This window comes from Astyanax mexicanus, chromosome 22 (assembly GCF_023375975.1).
Source record: "Astyanax mexicanus isolate ESR-SI-001 chromosome 22, AstMex3_surface, whole genome shotgun sequence".
In the NCBI taxonomy this organism is placed as follows: Eukaryota; Metazoa; Chordata; class Actinopteri; order Characiformes; family Acestrorhamphidae; genus Astyanax; species Astyanax mexicanus.
The window spans coordinates 13,981,903-13,998,757 of NC_064429.1; the positions used below are offsets into that span (position 1 = coordinate 13,981,903).

The following is a 16,855-nucleotide window of genomic DNA, read 5'->3' on the forward strand; positions in this document are numbered from 1 at the left end:
ATAGACATAACAGGCTTACCTGCTTTTAACGGTTAATTCTGTTACATTGTTCGTAAAATAAATTATTTTTTAAATATATTTAATACTTTTGTGGGATTTGAAACCTTGCAAATACAATAACCAAGCTAATTAATCAATCTTACCAACAAGACCAAGCTGATTAATCAACATTGAAAACAATGATATTAAACTCATATAGAACGTATAATAATATACATAATAAGGACCTATTATAAATATTGCTGAGGGATATATTGCAATACATTTTGCTAAAGGATATAACCTACATGCACAAATATATAAATATATATATATATATATATATATATATATATATATATATATATATATATATATATATATAAACATAACTAGCAGTAAGATGTTGCTTGAGCTGGATTTTTAGCAGTGAAAACGATATAAAAAATGCTGTGGTTTAAATGCGACTTTTATTTTGGCGTGAATTCATACGTCACATGTTATTATTGTCACGTGTGTCTCAGTTTCGCTGTGTAGAGTTCATCAGAAGAGCGTTTCTGTAATAATGTCGAGTTTAGTAGCGTTACTTTATCTAACCGTTCGTTTAAAAGATCACCGTTTATAATAAACTGTTTACTGACTTCTGAGCAACAATCAAACCCAGAGATATCGCTGTTATTACTGTAAGTAATAATATATTTGGTATAGAAATATGTAATATAGTGGTATGAAAAAGTTTGGGCACCCCTGATAATTTTCATGATTTTCCTTTAGAAATAATTGGTTGTTCAGATCAGCAATTTCAGTTAAATATATCATATATTAGATGAACACAGTGATATTTGAGAAGTGAAATGAAGTTTATAGGATTTACAGAAAGTGTGCAATAAGTCTTTAAACTTAATTAGGCAGGTGCATAAAAAGAGAGTCTGGCTTCTGGTTGAAGGTATTTTGGATCATTCTTCTTTATAAATCATCTCCAGTTCAGTCAGGTTTGATGATTTCTGATCATGAACAGCTGCTTTAAATCACACCACAGATTTTAATAATATTCAGGTCTGAGGTCTGAGATGATCATTCCAGAACATTGTATTTGTTCCTCTGCATGAATGATTTAGTAGATTTTCAGCAGTGTTTAATATTTAGGGTCGTTGTCTTGTTGAAGTATCCAGCCCTAGTTCACCTTCAGCTTTCTCACTAATTCTTCAACATTGTTCTCAAGAATCTGCTGATATTGACTGGAATCTATGAGACCCTCAACTTTAACAAGATTCCCAGTACCTGCACTGATCACACAGCCCCACAGCATGATGAACCACCACCACATTTTACTGTGGGGAGCAGTAAAGTGTTTATCTTGGAATGCCGTGTTCTTTTTTTCTCCATGCAAACTGCTCTGCAAATAACCTTAATTTTAGTTTCATCAGTCCACAGAACCTTATTGCAAAATGAAGCTGGCTTGTCTAAATGTGCTTCTGTGTGAACAGAAAAGGCTTCTTCTGCCATACAGCTTCTCCTTGTGTAAAGTGAGCTGAATAGCTGAATGATGCACAGTGACTCCATCTGCAGTAAGATGATGATGTAGGTGTTTGGAGCTCTGGAGGTCTGTGGGTTGACTATCACTGTTCTCACCATCCTTCTCCTCTTCTTATCTGAGATTTTTCTTGTTCTGCCACTTCAGGCCTTAACTAGAACTGTGTCTGTGATCTTCCATTTCCTCACTCTGTTCCTCACAGTGGAAACTGGCAAGCTTTTTGTATCCTTCCTCTAAATCATGATGTTGAACAATCTTTGTTTTCAGGTCATGTGAGAGTTGTGTTCATGGGCGTGGTAGTGGGGGGAAAAGTGGACCTGACTACCCAGGGCCCAAGTAGGGAGAGGGGCCCTTGAAAATGCTGATTTATTTATTAATTTATTTTATTTGTGATGTTTTTATTATCGAATTGGGCCCTCAAAATAACTATTTATTAATTAATCTTTCAAATATATTGATAACATCAACTGAGGGAATGAACTTCAGTCACAGTCCTCTCAACATATTGGACATTCCAGGGGCACCCTCCTGGAGGTGCAAAATGGTTTAGTCCGCCCAGCAGCAAGTACAGTACAGTGAGCCCAGATTGAATGACCTGGGAGCTCAAGACATCATGCTTCCCAAACAGCAGAAATCCGGATATCAAGAGAAAAAAAGAAAGAAAGGAAGGAAAGAAAAAGGCAGAATAAGGGAGGTAGCTGTTGACGGCTTTCTTTCTCAAAGGTGAACCCAGTTTTCTTGTTATGCAAAGTCGGATTAAAGTTAATGTAGTCCACCCCAGACAGCTGCTGCTGTTTGTATGCTCAAGTGAAGCCCTTAGCTTAGCTAGTTGCCAACCAGGCATAAAGACAATTATGAGCCACCAAACGTTAGTTATCAACATTAACCAGTTTTAGAAACAAACAGTGGCGCAGCAGCTGGAGCAGCAGGAGCAGCAGTGTCCAAGTTTTTAAGGGCGAGCTCCCCCACCCTTACGTTGGTATGTTAGTTCGCGCGCGAGAGAGAGAGAGAGAGAGAGGTATGGATGCTGACTGGTAGAATTGCTGCGTAAAAAAGAGTTGTTTACCTTAAGTTTAAAGTAACTTATTTTTTTGATTCAGTGCGTGTGCTATAGCCTATTGTCTACTAACACAGCAGAGCTGAAAATAAAACAGGGCTGAGACTTAATAAAAGATCCACCTATCAATATTTCTGCTGCATATATCAACATGTAAATAGCCTACCAATATCACTGTAGGCGCAAGTACACACTAGTAATATATTAAGCAATAAAGCAATTTATTATTTTTGTCTGGTAAAAAGGCTTAGCAGTGCAGTGCAGTGCAGTGCTTAAAAGCTATTGTCAACGCTCAATAAATTCATGATGTTATCAAAGCCAATGTATACTCATGTTAAATAACTGTGATCTCAATTTTAATCCAAAATAATTGTGATCATGATTTTTGCTGTACATTTTTGCCAGAGATTGTAGCTTAAAACTTTATTAATGCTTTTTTATTTTAGATAAATACCCATTTTTTCATTTTTCATGTACTGGCATTGATAGGGGCCCACTGACATTGCGAGTGTACAGGGCCCCGAATTTGCTGCTACGCCCCTGGTTGTGTTTTGAGGCTCCCATGTTGCCACTCTTCAAAGAAAATGCAAAGAGAAGAAAAACTTGCAATTGGCTCCTAAACCCTTTCTCATAATTGGATTCACCTGTGTATGAAGGTCAAGGGTCAATAAACTTACCAAACAAATTTTGTGTTCCAATAATTATGACAAGGGTGACCAAATTTAGGGACCTGCTTAATTTGGTTTAAATAATTATTGCACTTTCTGTAAATCTTATAAACTTTATTTCACCTCTCAAATATCACTGTGTTCTTTTGTTATATGAAATATTTAACTGAAATTGCTGATCCAAACAACCAAAAAAATAATGAAAAAAGATCAGGGGTGCCCCAACTTTTTCATACCACTGTGTCTAGCCTGTTTATGATTTATTATATGTATTTAATTACATCAGGTCTCATATGACACCCTTATATAATGATATAGTTTTAGTACTCTTACTGAGTCAGTATAAGTAAATACGAACAAAACGTAGGAACATATACTGCAACAATATAATATTAAAGCCTCTAATTTGATCTAAAGAAAACAATGTTCTTTATGAATAGTAGACATAAAAAACATTTATTTAATCATAAAATAATTTGTAATAAATGTTTATAATTATTTAATCTTTTATTGTTTTAGATGTTTAAACAAATGATGAGTAATAATTTTGCAATGCAGTGCAACAAATACTATAGTTTATTTATTTTGTGGGGGAGCATGAATGCATGTAGTTAAAAAAATAAATTATTTAAAATAAATGTATAATGTACCAATTCAACTGGTAGTTTGAACAGTCAGGAACATACATTTTTATATACATTTTTTACATTTATAATTGTGCATTTTATGCCTAAAATCGTTTTAAACTTTTTAAAAATGTATTATAATAATAATAATTCAGTGTACAGCTTGTTGCCATTAACAGATTATGGATTAATCTGCTGTTAATATTACAGGTGGTGGTGTAAGGATGGTGCTGCTGTCACAGAAAGCGTTACGCTTGCTCAGCGTGAAGCGACTCCTGCATCCATACATCAGCGTGGCTTGGGCCTCCACCCATAAGGCTGTAATATTTGATATGTTTGGAGTACTAATACCATCACCTCTCCCTAAAGCAACAGGTAATATACACATTATTACTTAAACCAAAATCAAATAGGCAAAAGACAGACGTTAAATTCATCACAAAGTTTAAAGATATACAAATATTATTGTTTTCTGATTGGTAAAATGTAAACCCTTGCATTAATTAAAAAATGCCTTTGCATTTATTTTGACAGAGTGGGAAGATAAGAATGGTGTTCCACATGGCACTATAGGCCAGGCCATTAGAACAGGGGGCGATGGGAACACCTGGAGAAAGTACATGAGGGGAGAACTGGGGACAGAAGAGTTCTTGGAGGCCTTCAGCCGGGACTGCAGTAAAATCGTATGTTTCTATTGGAAAAATGAGAAACCTGATAAACACCCCATCATTATTACATACACTAATGTCTATAACACAGGAACTATACTGTGTTCTTTCTTTTAGTGTACAGAAAGATTCTGGTTCTGACCAGAGTAAAAAAAAAACGTTAGCTGTGAAAAAGTAAAAATACAGCTCTGGAAAAAAATAAAAATGATGAGTTTCTTTAATTTTACCAAATTAAAAACCTCTGGAATATAATCAAGAGGACTATGGATGCACCAGGAGTGACATAAAGTTATCCAAAAGCAGTATGTAAGACTGGTGGAGGAGAACATGCCAAGATGTATGAAAACTGTGATTAAAAAACAGGTTTATTCCACCAAATATTGATTTTTTAAAACTTTATGAATATAAACTTGTTTTCTTGGCATTATTTGAGGTCTTTTTTTGTTATTTCAGCCATTTCTCATTTTCTGCAAATAAATGCTCTTAATGACAATATTTTTATTTGGAATTTGGGAGAAATGTTGTCCGTAGTTTATAGAATAAAACAACAGTATTCATTTTACTCAAACATAAACCTATAAATAGCAAAATCAGAAAAACTGATTCAGAAACTAAAGTGGTCTTCTAATTTTTTCCAAAGCTGTATACTTTCTGTTTGCCAACAACAGTGTCTTTGTAACAATCAGCTGTGATGTGAATATACTGTAACTATTTACATACCTGCCTGTGTGTCACGCTTGTTGCTGGATGCTTGTCACAGCGGCAGTGACGCATCATGCTGATGATGACATTCTTTTAAAACTTAAATCTGTTAATATGGATACAGATGTCACAGGTCACATCATCCTTGCTGTGCATATTGTTGTTTTCAGGTGGGCTTCGATGTTGATATTGGCTCTTTCCACTCAGCATTAACCAGTGCCTCTATGGCACAGCCTCTCTCAGTTATGCTGGAAGCTGTGCAGTGTGTCCGCGCTGAGGGTCTCAAGACCGCTGTGCTGAGCAACAACTTCCTGCTGCCTGGGGGAAAGTCATACATGCCAATGGACCCCTCTCTGTTTGACGTGGTAAATCATTTTGCCTCATTTTGTCTCTTAGTCATAATAATAACACCTGTTGACCTAAATGATGTGCCAAATATTTAAGAGAAAATATATTATGTAGTATTACAGTTAGGTCCATAAATATTTGGACAGTGACACAATCTTCATAATTTGGGCTTTACATGGCACCTCACTTTGAAATAAAACAAATGAGGTGTTGTTAAAGTGTAGACTTTTAGGTTTAATTTAAGGGGTTGAACAAAAATATACTATGAAGAATTTAGGAACTGCAGACATTTTTCTACAAAGCCTCTTCATTTCAGGGGCTCAAAGGTAAATGGACAAATAAAATTCACCATAAATTAAATGTACATCTTTAATACTTGTCGAAATATTGAAAATCCTTTGTAGACGATGACTGCCTGAAGTCTGGAGACAATGGACATCACAAACACTGTTTTTCATTCTTTATGATGCTTTACCAGGTCTTTACTGCAGCTGTCTTTAGTTGTTGCTGAAGACAGTTTTGTGGTTTCTACCTTCCTACTTTCTACCTTTATTTTTTTTTTAAGTAAAATGCTGCTCAATCAGGTTCAGATCTGCTGAGTGACTCAGCCACTGCAGAATATTCCAAATTGTTACCTTAAAAACCTCCTCTGTTACTTTTACAGTATGTTTTGGGTCATTGTTTACATGTACTGTTCAGCCCTGTTTAACCAACTTTGCTGCATTTGGTTGAGTCTGAGCAGGAAGTAAATCCCTGTACATTTCAGAATATATTCTTCTGTATCTGTCTTCTGTCACATCTTTAATATACACTAGTGACCCAGAGCCACTGAAAGCCATGCATGCCCATGCCATCATACTACCACCACCATGTTTTACAGAGAATGTGGTGAGCTTGTGTCCAGCTGTTCCAAGCCTTCCCCTCATTCCGGTACAGGTTGATCTTAGATTTACCTGTCCAAAGAACACTGTTCCTGAACTGGGCTGACTTCTTTAGATGGTTTATGCTAAAATTCCTGGTGTGGCATTTGCATTTGGAAGCTGTTGATGTGAACCCACAACATGATTGTATCACTGTCCAAATATTTATGGACCTAACTGTATATTTGCCATCTGATTACAATAGTTTCTGGCTTATATTTTTCTGTATTTTGTTTCTCTGTCTCTGCATTAGATAATAGAGTCCTGCAGGGTGGGCTTATGCAAGCCAGATCCCAGGATCTATCAGCTGTGTGCTAACAGACTGGGGGTCTCCACTCATGAAGCTGTGTTTCTGGATGATCTGAGTCACAACGTGGAGGCTGCAGTGCGGTTGGGCATGCATGGTATCACAGTAAGTTTTGTTAACAGTAATCAACAGTGTTAACAGACCTGACCAACAGAGTTTTAGGGGGCCAAGCACCAAATATGAGCTAAGTGTGAACACGTCTACCTCTCAATGCTTGGTTCAAATCCCACTTTAGATGTTTATAAAGACTAAAAGTGGCAAAAAAATTCTGAAGGCGCTTGCCCCCTATGCTTGGTGCTTGGTGATATATTTAGTTACCGTATTTTTCGCACTAAAATCCTTTAGTCGTGTATGTATAAATTTTACCAGTCAGGTTGAAAGAATCAGAAAAGCCAGGCTTGTGAAGTGCAGCTTTATAAAGGAGTTTCATTGTAAGTCTCCAGCACTAAGGCTGGAGCAGTATTAGCATTAGCCGCTAAGCGATAGCTCTTTCACCGTTTAGAGGTGAGTATTATCGTTCTGTAGCCTGATCCTAACCCTGGCTAGCACTGCTGGAGCAGCATTATCTTTACCCGCTAACTGTGCTGAGCGCTAGCTCTTTGCCGTTCAGAGGTGAGTATTATCAACCTGGCTAGCACGGCTAGAGCAGAATTAGCATAACCCACAAACCACCCTTAACGCTAGTTCCTTCACCATTCAGAGATAAGTATATCGGACTTTTACTGTGTTAAAACAAGCTATGTGGGACAAACTGCTAGCTAACAGCGGCTAGCGCTAGCAGTTAACCACAAATTTTAATGCTGCTGCACCCAGCTTTAGTGGAAATCTGGAAATATAAGGTTACTGTAAATAAACAGAGGTGCTTTACTCACCCAAATACAGTTTATAGGAGAGAAATCTGTGTTGATTAACATCCTCCACATAGACTTTTAAAGAAAATGTTTTACCGTTTTGTTTACTTAACTTAGCTTTACTTAACTTTGTTGTCCTCTCACCACCACCCAGCAGTGAAACCTGCTGAATTAAAAGGAAAACATGGCGACACCTGTTTTTTTTACCCTGTTTCTTACTAATGTCGCATCTTATAATCCGGTGTAGGGGTGGGCGATATGGCTCTAAAATAATATCACGATATTTCAGGGTATTTTTGCGATAACGATATACTTGGCGACATAGAAAAACTAAAATAATTTATTCATTTCAGGAATATAGTATAATAGTATAACAGAATAATCATAATGTGGGAAAATAAATAATATAGCATAAAATAATATAATGCAGCAAAAAATATAGCAGAATATTTAGTGCATGCATATAAACTGCAAACTAAACCAATTATACAATAAATACACCTAAAGCTTCACAGTAAATAATAGACTACTTTTAAGACAGAACAGCCCTATTATCACAATATGGATTTTTAATATCATGATATTTCTGTGTCACGATATATTGTGTACGATATAATATTGCCCTCCCCTAATCCGGTGCGCTTTATAGTGTGCATATTTATTTATTACAGTGCAATTGTAGATTATTATTTTTACACAATACAAGATGACAAGATTATAATTTTTTTTACAAACAGTTTGACTGGTTACCAAGGCCAAAATAGATTTTCTCTAGATTTTCTCAGAGTCACAGTATGGACAAGGACATTTTGATTACTGATGCATGTTTCTCTGCTACAAACACATTGCCTTTTTATATCTTTATTATCTTATTTTCCTGGACTACTTTCTCATTGGTTTATGGTATATTTAGACATGAGTAAATGGGCTTGGTTGTGTTTATTCACAACAGCATGTTATTTACTACACTAAACTATTTCATTTATTGTAGTATTGTGTATTAAATGTCAGTGGTTTTGCCATGGCAGCCTAAGGCTAACTGTACTGATTGTAAAATGATTTAAATGTCCTCAGGTCAGAGATCCTGCAGTGGCTGTTAAGGAGCTGGAGCAGGTTCTGAAGGTGCCTTTATCAGGCTTTGTTCCAGGAACCTGCTCTGTGAGCCCCAACCAACAGTTCCCTATGGACCAGCTGACCAAGTGCCTCAACAAAACTATGCAGCTGCCCCACACAGGTACACTACAACTTACTATGTTCTATATAATAGGAGCCAAATATACTGTGTCTTTTTTGGTAAACATTCAGATCATTTTTAATATATATACATTTTAAAATTGATGTATTAATGCACTAGTCAAATTTAAATCTGGTCTGGGTAAATACAGATTTCAGTGAAATATTTTTGGTAACATTTACAACAAATAATTATAATCTCATATTATCTGTTAAGCATGGGGGTGGCAGTATTATTTTTGAATATTGCCTCACCTCCTATATCTACCGCTTCTCCCCCTCTGTCTGCTGCAGTTCTGCCTCTGTCTGCTGCCTCTCCCCCTCTGTCCCCTTCTCTGCTGCCTCTCTCCCTCTATCCCCCCTCTATCTGCTGCCTCTCCGCCTCTGTCTGCTGCCTCTCCCTCTCTATCTCCCCTCTGTCTGCTGCCTCACCTCTCTATCCCCCCTCTGTCTGCTGCCTCTCCCTCTCTATCTCCCCTCTGTCTGCTGCCTCTCCCTCTCTATCTCCCCTCTGTCTGCTGCCTCACCTCTCTATCCCCCCTCTGTCTGCTTGCCCTTCCCCCTCTATCTGCTGCCTCTCTCCCTCTGTCTGCTGCCTCTATCTCTATCTTTCCTCTTTCTGCTGCCTTACCTCTCTATCCCCCCTCTGTCTGCTGCCTCTTCCCCTCTATCCCTCCCTCTGTCTGCTGCCTCTCCCCATCTGTCTGCTGCCTCATCCCCCTCTGTCTGCTGCCTTTCCACCTCTGTCTCCTGCAGTTCTCCCTCTGTCTTCTGCCTCTCCCCCTCTATCCCCCCCTCTGTTAGCTGCATCTCCCCCTCTATCCCCCCTCTGTGTGCTGCTTCTCCCCCTCTGTTTGTTGCCTCTCCCCTTCTGTCTGCTGCCTCTACCCCTCTACCCCCCAACTGTCTGCCGGCCCTACCCTTCTATCCCCCTTCTTTGTGCTGCTTCTCCCCCTCTGTCTGCTGCCTTTATCCCTCTACCCCCCCTCTGTGTGCTGCCTCTCCCCCTCTATCCCCCCTCTGTGTGCTGCCTCTCCTCCTCTATCCCCCCTCTGTCTGCTGCCTCTCCCCTTCTGTCTGCTGCCTCTCCCTATCTAGATAAATAGAATATTTTGTTCCTTCTCAGCTGATGCTTTCTTAGTTAATGTTCTCATTTCACATGTATTTATTCTAATATTAAACTCTTGTTCTTGGGCTTCTGCTTATTCTGTGTTACTTTAGAAGCAGTTACTGTCCGACAATTCAGCCATAGTGTCTCAGACTCCACCTACCTAATCAGCTGCAGAGAACAACAGATTGTGCTAAAAAAGAAATCAAATACAGAAGAGCTGAGGAAAGAGTGCAGGTTTGCTCAAATCTCAGTTATATTTATTTTGAGTGTCACTTTATTCATTTAAGAACCCTTAAATAAATGTTGACAGTAGAGCAAGTGAGAGAGTTGAATCTGTGTGTGTTTGAATGTTTAATATTGTGTTTTTCTGCAGTCTTCTCAAGACATTTAATGAAGTTGGAGTTCCTGTGCCAGATATCATTGGCCAGTGTGAAGTGCCCAGGTAGGAGTATATATGCACCTCTATTACTGCATGCTGGTATTAGTTGGTATTAGTAGACTTGAGCATGTGCAAATTCTGTTTAGCTCTTGTTATTTAAGGGATTTTAAAAATCAGTTACCGATTTAATTAAATATCCATTACATCTATTTCATCTCCAGTGTCATGGACACCCCATTTTACCTGAGATCTTTCTGCCCAGGACGAGTGTTTTATGACCCCTCTCTCCCTGGACTGGATGCTAATGGGAAGAAACATGTGTATGAGGCCATGATTCAAACACTGTGTCAGATACACAGAGTGGACCTCGGAACCACAAGCCTGCAGGAGCTTGGAGGACCAGGTATGATCTCATTATCTCAATGTGTAAATGAACTACATCAGAAAAAACAGTCCCTTTACTTATTTTATTATTTTACTCCTGTGCTGTTCTTTAAAACGTATAAAAATATCTTTGGTTTTGTTTCAGTGAACTCAGTGGGATCTCAGGTGAAGATGTTGGTTCAGCAGTTTAAGTCTCATGAGACTCAGCCCATTCCAGCAATGAACAGACTGATGGAGTGGCTCCTGTCACATCTCCCTGATCAGCAGAGAACCACACTGCTGCATGGAAGCTTCAGGTAGGACATGTACTTGCAGTACACTAACAGTACAACTGCATTTTCTTATTAGAACAAAAAAAATATCAATTAGCAATAGTTTACATCCAGTTTAGGGGTAGGTAATTTTCCCAGAGGCCACTTGATAATCTGGGACTGTTTTGGAGAGCCAGACCTACAGACTGATCTCAAGTTGGCTCAGAGTTAATTATATTTCTTTTAAAATGCAGTAATTACATGGTTTTGCTAAGCTGATAATGGTAAGAGTAGATGTTTCAATTGGTATAGCATAACATGACCTAAATATATATATATTTTTTTGCTGATCAAGAAAGGAAAGCCCATTAACATGATTAGCTAGTATGTTGGCTGTTTAAGCATTGTTATTTGTATTTTATTATTTTTTATCAATTTTCTTCTAATTTTTATCCCATTTTCTCACCAATTTACAAGGCCAATTACCCAACCCACTTATTAGAACTCCCCCATATCACTAGTAATGCCCCAACACCAGGAGGGTGAAGACTAGCACATACCTCCTACGATACATGTGAAGTCAGCCACCGCCTCTTTTCAAGCTGCTGCTGATGCAGCGTTGACGAGTAGCATCACAGCATGCTCGGAGGAAAGGGCTCCGGCAGCCGATGACAAGCTACATGAACTGGATTCGAACCAAGGATCTCCCGATCATAGTGGCAGCGCCTCACAGATCCATTATTTGTATGACATAATTGTCACAAACTTGTCTTACAATGATGACAATGTTGTTTATCAAAATAATTTCGGGGCCTACAATTAAGCAGTGACAGTGTGAGGCAGGCATAGTGAAAACACCACCCTTACGTAATTCTTTTATCAACATTCACAAAAATAATTGAGAACAAAATATTTATATGTCTATAAAAACCATCCTTAAATTAACTTAACACATGAGTTATTGTCAGTACTATTTTCTTCTGCCAAGAGATAAATCTAGTCTGTTTTGGGTTTAAACAAATGCAATATGATTCAGTTTCTGAGGTGGATATCAAAATCCAAAGGGCCTGATTTTCCAAAGGGTCTATTTTGAGCCAAATCAGAGTAAAAAGTGCTTAATGCTCTGGGACCAATACAGTAAGCAAAAGCAGATGGTTTCATGCATCATAGAGCCAATCCCTTCTTGCCTTGGTGCAGGTTTCTACATTCCTGACATTCTCTAAAGCAGCTTCACGAGGCTCCTCTTCTCTAACAGTACTAAAGAACAAATCTTGTAGGTATAAACCATGAGGATCAAAATATATTTTAGGTAAAAATGCATTTTAACTGACACTATATAATGTGACCTGACTTTCCTTTGCTTTACAGACTGAACCACCTTGTGTTTGACTCAGAGAAGCCAGAGGTGAGGGCAGTGTTGGGCTGGGGTCTTTCTGCTGTAGGAGACCCGCTTGTGGATATGGCTTCCTCTTGTATGTCCCACTATTTACCTTCCAGCAGCTCTGCACAACCAGGTAAGAGCAGGACCAATTAAGTAAACCAGGATATTAAAAAAAAAAAAACAAAGAAAAATACCATAAGGCATTACAATGACATGTATAAATGTGCTCACAAAATAAAAATAAATAAATAAAATCCATTTTATTAGTAAGCATAGTGTCTTGTACATTGACCTAATTGCAAAAGTAAGATATGTATTTAAAAACATTAATAAAAACTACTTAGAACACTGAAAAAATAGCATGTGTTACCTGTCCCCACTCTCTAACTATAAACTTTACCATGAAATATAATTTTAATAATAATAATATATATTTTTATATTTTTTCTTCAGGGATGTCATGGTTTTTGCATTGTTGTGTGACTCCAAATCCCATCTATGCTTTAAAAAAAAAATTTTTCCATCATAAATTCATAATATTTAATTAAAATACACATTTTAGTTGTATCCCTGGGTTTCACTCAGTCCTGTTACTGTAACACATTACCCCATCTGAAACATCTGGAACATTCTACAAGTCACATCTACAACAGGAAGTGACATCAGCTGGTTCTTCTGAAGATCATGGAAAGACCAAAATTAAGTTCCTTCATTTGTTTTTCTGTATATTTAATCTTATTGTAACTCTACGACTGAGGATGTCGATCTCAACACTCTGTCCTGTTACCTAAATTAATTCTTTGATCTTATTTGTTTTTGGGAAAAATTTACTAGAATATGCTCAGTGTCCTCATGCTATTAGCGTAGCGGCCATTTAGCTATTTTTCATGTTTTTGCTAATTCTATGCTAAAAACTTATTACTGATACTTTCAGTCCTGCTACTCAAGACATTGAAAGTAACAGGAGTGAGTACCAGTAACAGGAGTGTATTCCAGAAACAGGAGTGAATTCCAGTAACAGGAATGAGTATAGTTCCCTAGTTTATTGAATTATTAATGTGAATATTAGTTAATGTAGACCACTTTTTATATATAGTAATATATATATAGCATATATAGTACATTTGTTTTGTCATGAATATTAGTTATTTGAACATGCAGTCAACCATTTCTTTAAAATAGTTACTTATTACTTTAAAATACTCAAAATATTTGATTTTTTTATTTTAAAAGACTTTCTTGAGAAAAAAATCAAAGGAATTAAACATGCTTTTTAAATGTCACATGAGTTTTGGTAACAAGGCTGAAAAAAATGTAATCTTCAGATTAGAAACCTTGTAAAAAAAAACATTAAGTAAAGCTGCCAGTAAAGTTTAACCAGTACATGTTTTGAGTAGTTAAATATATGGCTCCCAAGTAAATGGCACCCATTCAGTGGAGTAATAAAACAAGCTGTACTGGGTTTGTGAGACATTTGTGGAAGGTATGGTGATGCTGAATAGGACCACTATCATTCAGAACATGGGTGTGTCAAGAGAGTCTCACCAACCCAGAGTTTAGAATCCAAGCTCCACGCATTAAGAGCAGTAAAAGCAGCGGTATTACACAGTTTATTAGCTCCTCTCTCTATCTGTGTGTCATTAAATCCGTCATACACACACACTAGTGTCCAATTTTTATATGTGGAAGTGTTTACTAACCTGACCCAGCTGGCCACCAACATCAACAGAAGTTCATTTCAGGTTGAATTTTGGTCTTGACGTCAAATGACAAATGACCAAAAAAAATATACGCCAGGATAACGTCTAGTACTGTTGCGTGCCTACTGGGGGGGACAATGTTAATAGTGATAGCTGACATCTGAATGTGGAACTGATATCTATATGTTTTATTCACAGTTCTGACCTCCCGACATTTCATGTAAATAGAACGCAGCATATTTTTTTTGTTTTTGAGTATGAAGTATAGACAAAAGTGTCAAAGTTAAGGATATTTAAATATCTAAGATGGTTACCATGGTTGGTATTGGTTACTTTACTGGCTGTTTTGAAATGAAATAAAATTCATTTAAATTTAAAACTCATGTCGGTAATGTTGTAGACTAGTACAGGTTTTTTTTATTTTTTTATTTATTTTTTGCTCTCACAGAGAACAAGCTTGAATCAGAAGGCATTCCCAGTGCAGAGGAAATGTTTGAGCTGTATAGCAATGCAATGGGACTCGAGAGCATCCCGAACTGGCAGTTCTACATGGCCTTCTGCTTTTTCCACGAGGCTGTCATCTTACAGACACTCCATAAAACCACTGCAGGTAAAAATAGACATTTTTGTCCCTCACAATGTTCACTATGTAGGATTAAGCAGTTATCTTCATTTTGCGTCGTTCTCGGGGGACTGGCAACACTACACTTTAGTCACCGACCAATCATCGTCCGCGTCCTGAAACTGACAATCACGGCTACAGAAGCGCTTTACGTGATGGAAGCGCTTTTGTGCTGAAGAAACTTTCAAAAAAAGGGGGAAAAGCGACTGTGGGCTCTTTCCTGGGTGACCCAAATGGACATTACATGCTTTTTGTACTCCAGAGAGAACTTAAGGTATGGTAAAGATGTAGCTACTTAGGTTTCAGTGCCTGTAAACAGAATATCTCATGGATGAAGTAGATTATTAGATGATTATTAGATTATTCTTCTGTTTCTCTGGTCCAGTGAACTGCAAGAGCACCATCCTGCTTTCTTTTCCCGTGTTTACATCTGTGCGCCACAGAACACTCTGTCTTCCTATTGGTCAGAGTCAGGGAGCAGGTCACGGAGCAGCATGTGTCAAACTAGGCGATCAAATACAAAAAATTCTAACATGCTAGTCTTTCTGTCGGACGCTCCGACAGCGTCGCTCACATCAAATTGCTGCTCTTTGACTGTGTCACACTACACGGACCTTTCTCACTCGTGACACTGAAATTCGGATCCGACGCATGCAATGAAAATTAAAAGGATTGTAAGTGCTCCTTATACTCCTTATTCGTTACTACTCATGTTCTGAATCCGAAATAGACAGTCTGTGCTCTATATCGGTTCAGATTCTATATAGTGAGCAAAAACAGTTGTGTAGTGTAGTGTCTGTTGAAAATCTGCTCCCACTTTAATAGTCATGTAGTGTATAAAATACTTTAGAAAACTTGAAAATAGCCTCAAACAGTTGATAGTAAGTGTATGTTAAACTGAAAAATAAGTAGTTTTTTTCTAAATAACACTTCCAAAGAAATAATGGGGTGTTTTTAAATTTAATTTCCATTTAAATTTTCCCTCTAAAATCATTGCTAACGTTTCAATATCTAATTTTCCAGGCACTGCAAGTACGAGACACATAGAGGACATGGCAGAAGTAGCGTGGGACTTTGCTACTAAGGAGGGCTTCCGGATCTTCAATGCCATGCCAAGGGCAGCAGGGCTTTAAAGAGAGAATACTACACATTCACTGTACAGCATGCAGACAAGATGAACTCTTCACCTGCTGTGCACTTTTAATCTCACCAGCACAACAGTCTACTGAAGATGTCTGGGTCCTTCTTAAAGTCCAAGGGGCTTCAGACTGTGGAAATGATCTGTGATAACTGAGAATAAAGCCAGCCACACCCAGTTTTTATGAGCAGCAGTAGCAAGCACTACTACACTTTATCTGCATATCATGTGCATGTACAGTTGCAAATTCACTCCTTAATTTGGATTTAATTTCTTTTAATTTGCTGTAAAACAGAGAGAAGGATTGCAGGCTTGTATCAGCAGGGCTTATTCAGCCCAAGTAGGATGTAATACCAAGACCTGCCAGGTTAGAAGAATTTAGGTAGAATAAGCCGGTCAAACTAATTAAATATGTAAATAAAGAAATAAGTGTGTATTTAATTATGTGACAAAACATGTACATTGAGTGGAGAAGTTAAACTCAGACAATACACTCATCATCAAAGAAATAGTTGTGCTATTTGTTACCAGAATCAATACATAATTCAAAATATATACTGATATAAGCAAGTTTTGGTCGTATTTATTAAACTACACATACAGAAGTAGTGTGCAATTATATTTTATGGGCTTATCTATAACAGAACTTTTGAATGAATATTTTACTTTTGTCATTACTTTACAGATACATCATTTCCTCTTTACTATCTGAAATAAAAGTTCCTGTGTCATTTAACCCAGCCTGTATAAACAAACAAGCTAAACATACTTTGTATAATAAATAAATCTGTCTCCTTATGTCAAATATAAGGGTCTGGACATTATTTCAATTTTTGTTTTCTAAAAGTGAGTATTTTTCTTCCATGATGAGTAAATTTGGAAACAAACGAGAATTTTAGTTATATATAATATTTTAATGCATTTTCTTTTTTGTGACATTATTTAAACAGACTGCGGTGATTCTAGAATTGAAGTGAGAACTCAAATGCCCTGAAT

At 37.3% G+C, this 16,855-nt stretch overlaps 1 protein-coding gene across 2 annotated transcripts; it reads left to right on the plus strand.

Annotated features, from left to right (window-relative positions):
• The first annotated feature begins 495 nt into the window (after window positions 1–495).
• Window positions 496–16,654, plus strand: LOC103034600 (acyl-CoA dehydrogenase family member 10). Of its 2 annotated transcripts, none has more exons than XM_049470523.1 (13): window positions 496–662; window positions 4,075–4,239; window positions 4,399–4,547; window positions 5,405–5,599; window positions 6,756–6,914; window positions 8,735–8,894; window positions 10,118–10,238; window positions 10,378–10,446; window positions 10,605–10,786; window positions 10,913–11,063; window positions 12,387–12,532; window positions 14,548–14,709; window positions 15,745–16,654. In XM_049470523.1, the coding sequence occupies exons 2-13, from the start codon at window positions 4,089–4,091 to the stop codon at window positions 15,852–15,854; spliced, it is 1,755 nt and encodes a 584-aa protein (XP_049326480.1). In that variant the 5' UTR covers window positions 496–662; window positions 4,075–4,088; the 3' UTR covers window positions 15,855–16,654. The 2 variants fall into 2 exon arrangements, with proteins under 2 accessions (XP_049326480.1, XP_022541280.2); XM_022685559.2 differs by having other exon boundaries at window positions 10,115–10,238; window positions 15,745–16,653.
• The last annotated feature ends 201 nt before the right edge of the window (window positions 16,655–16,855 follow it).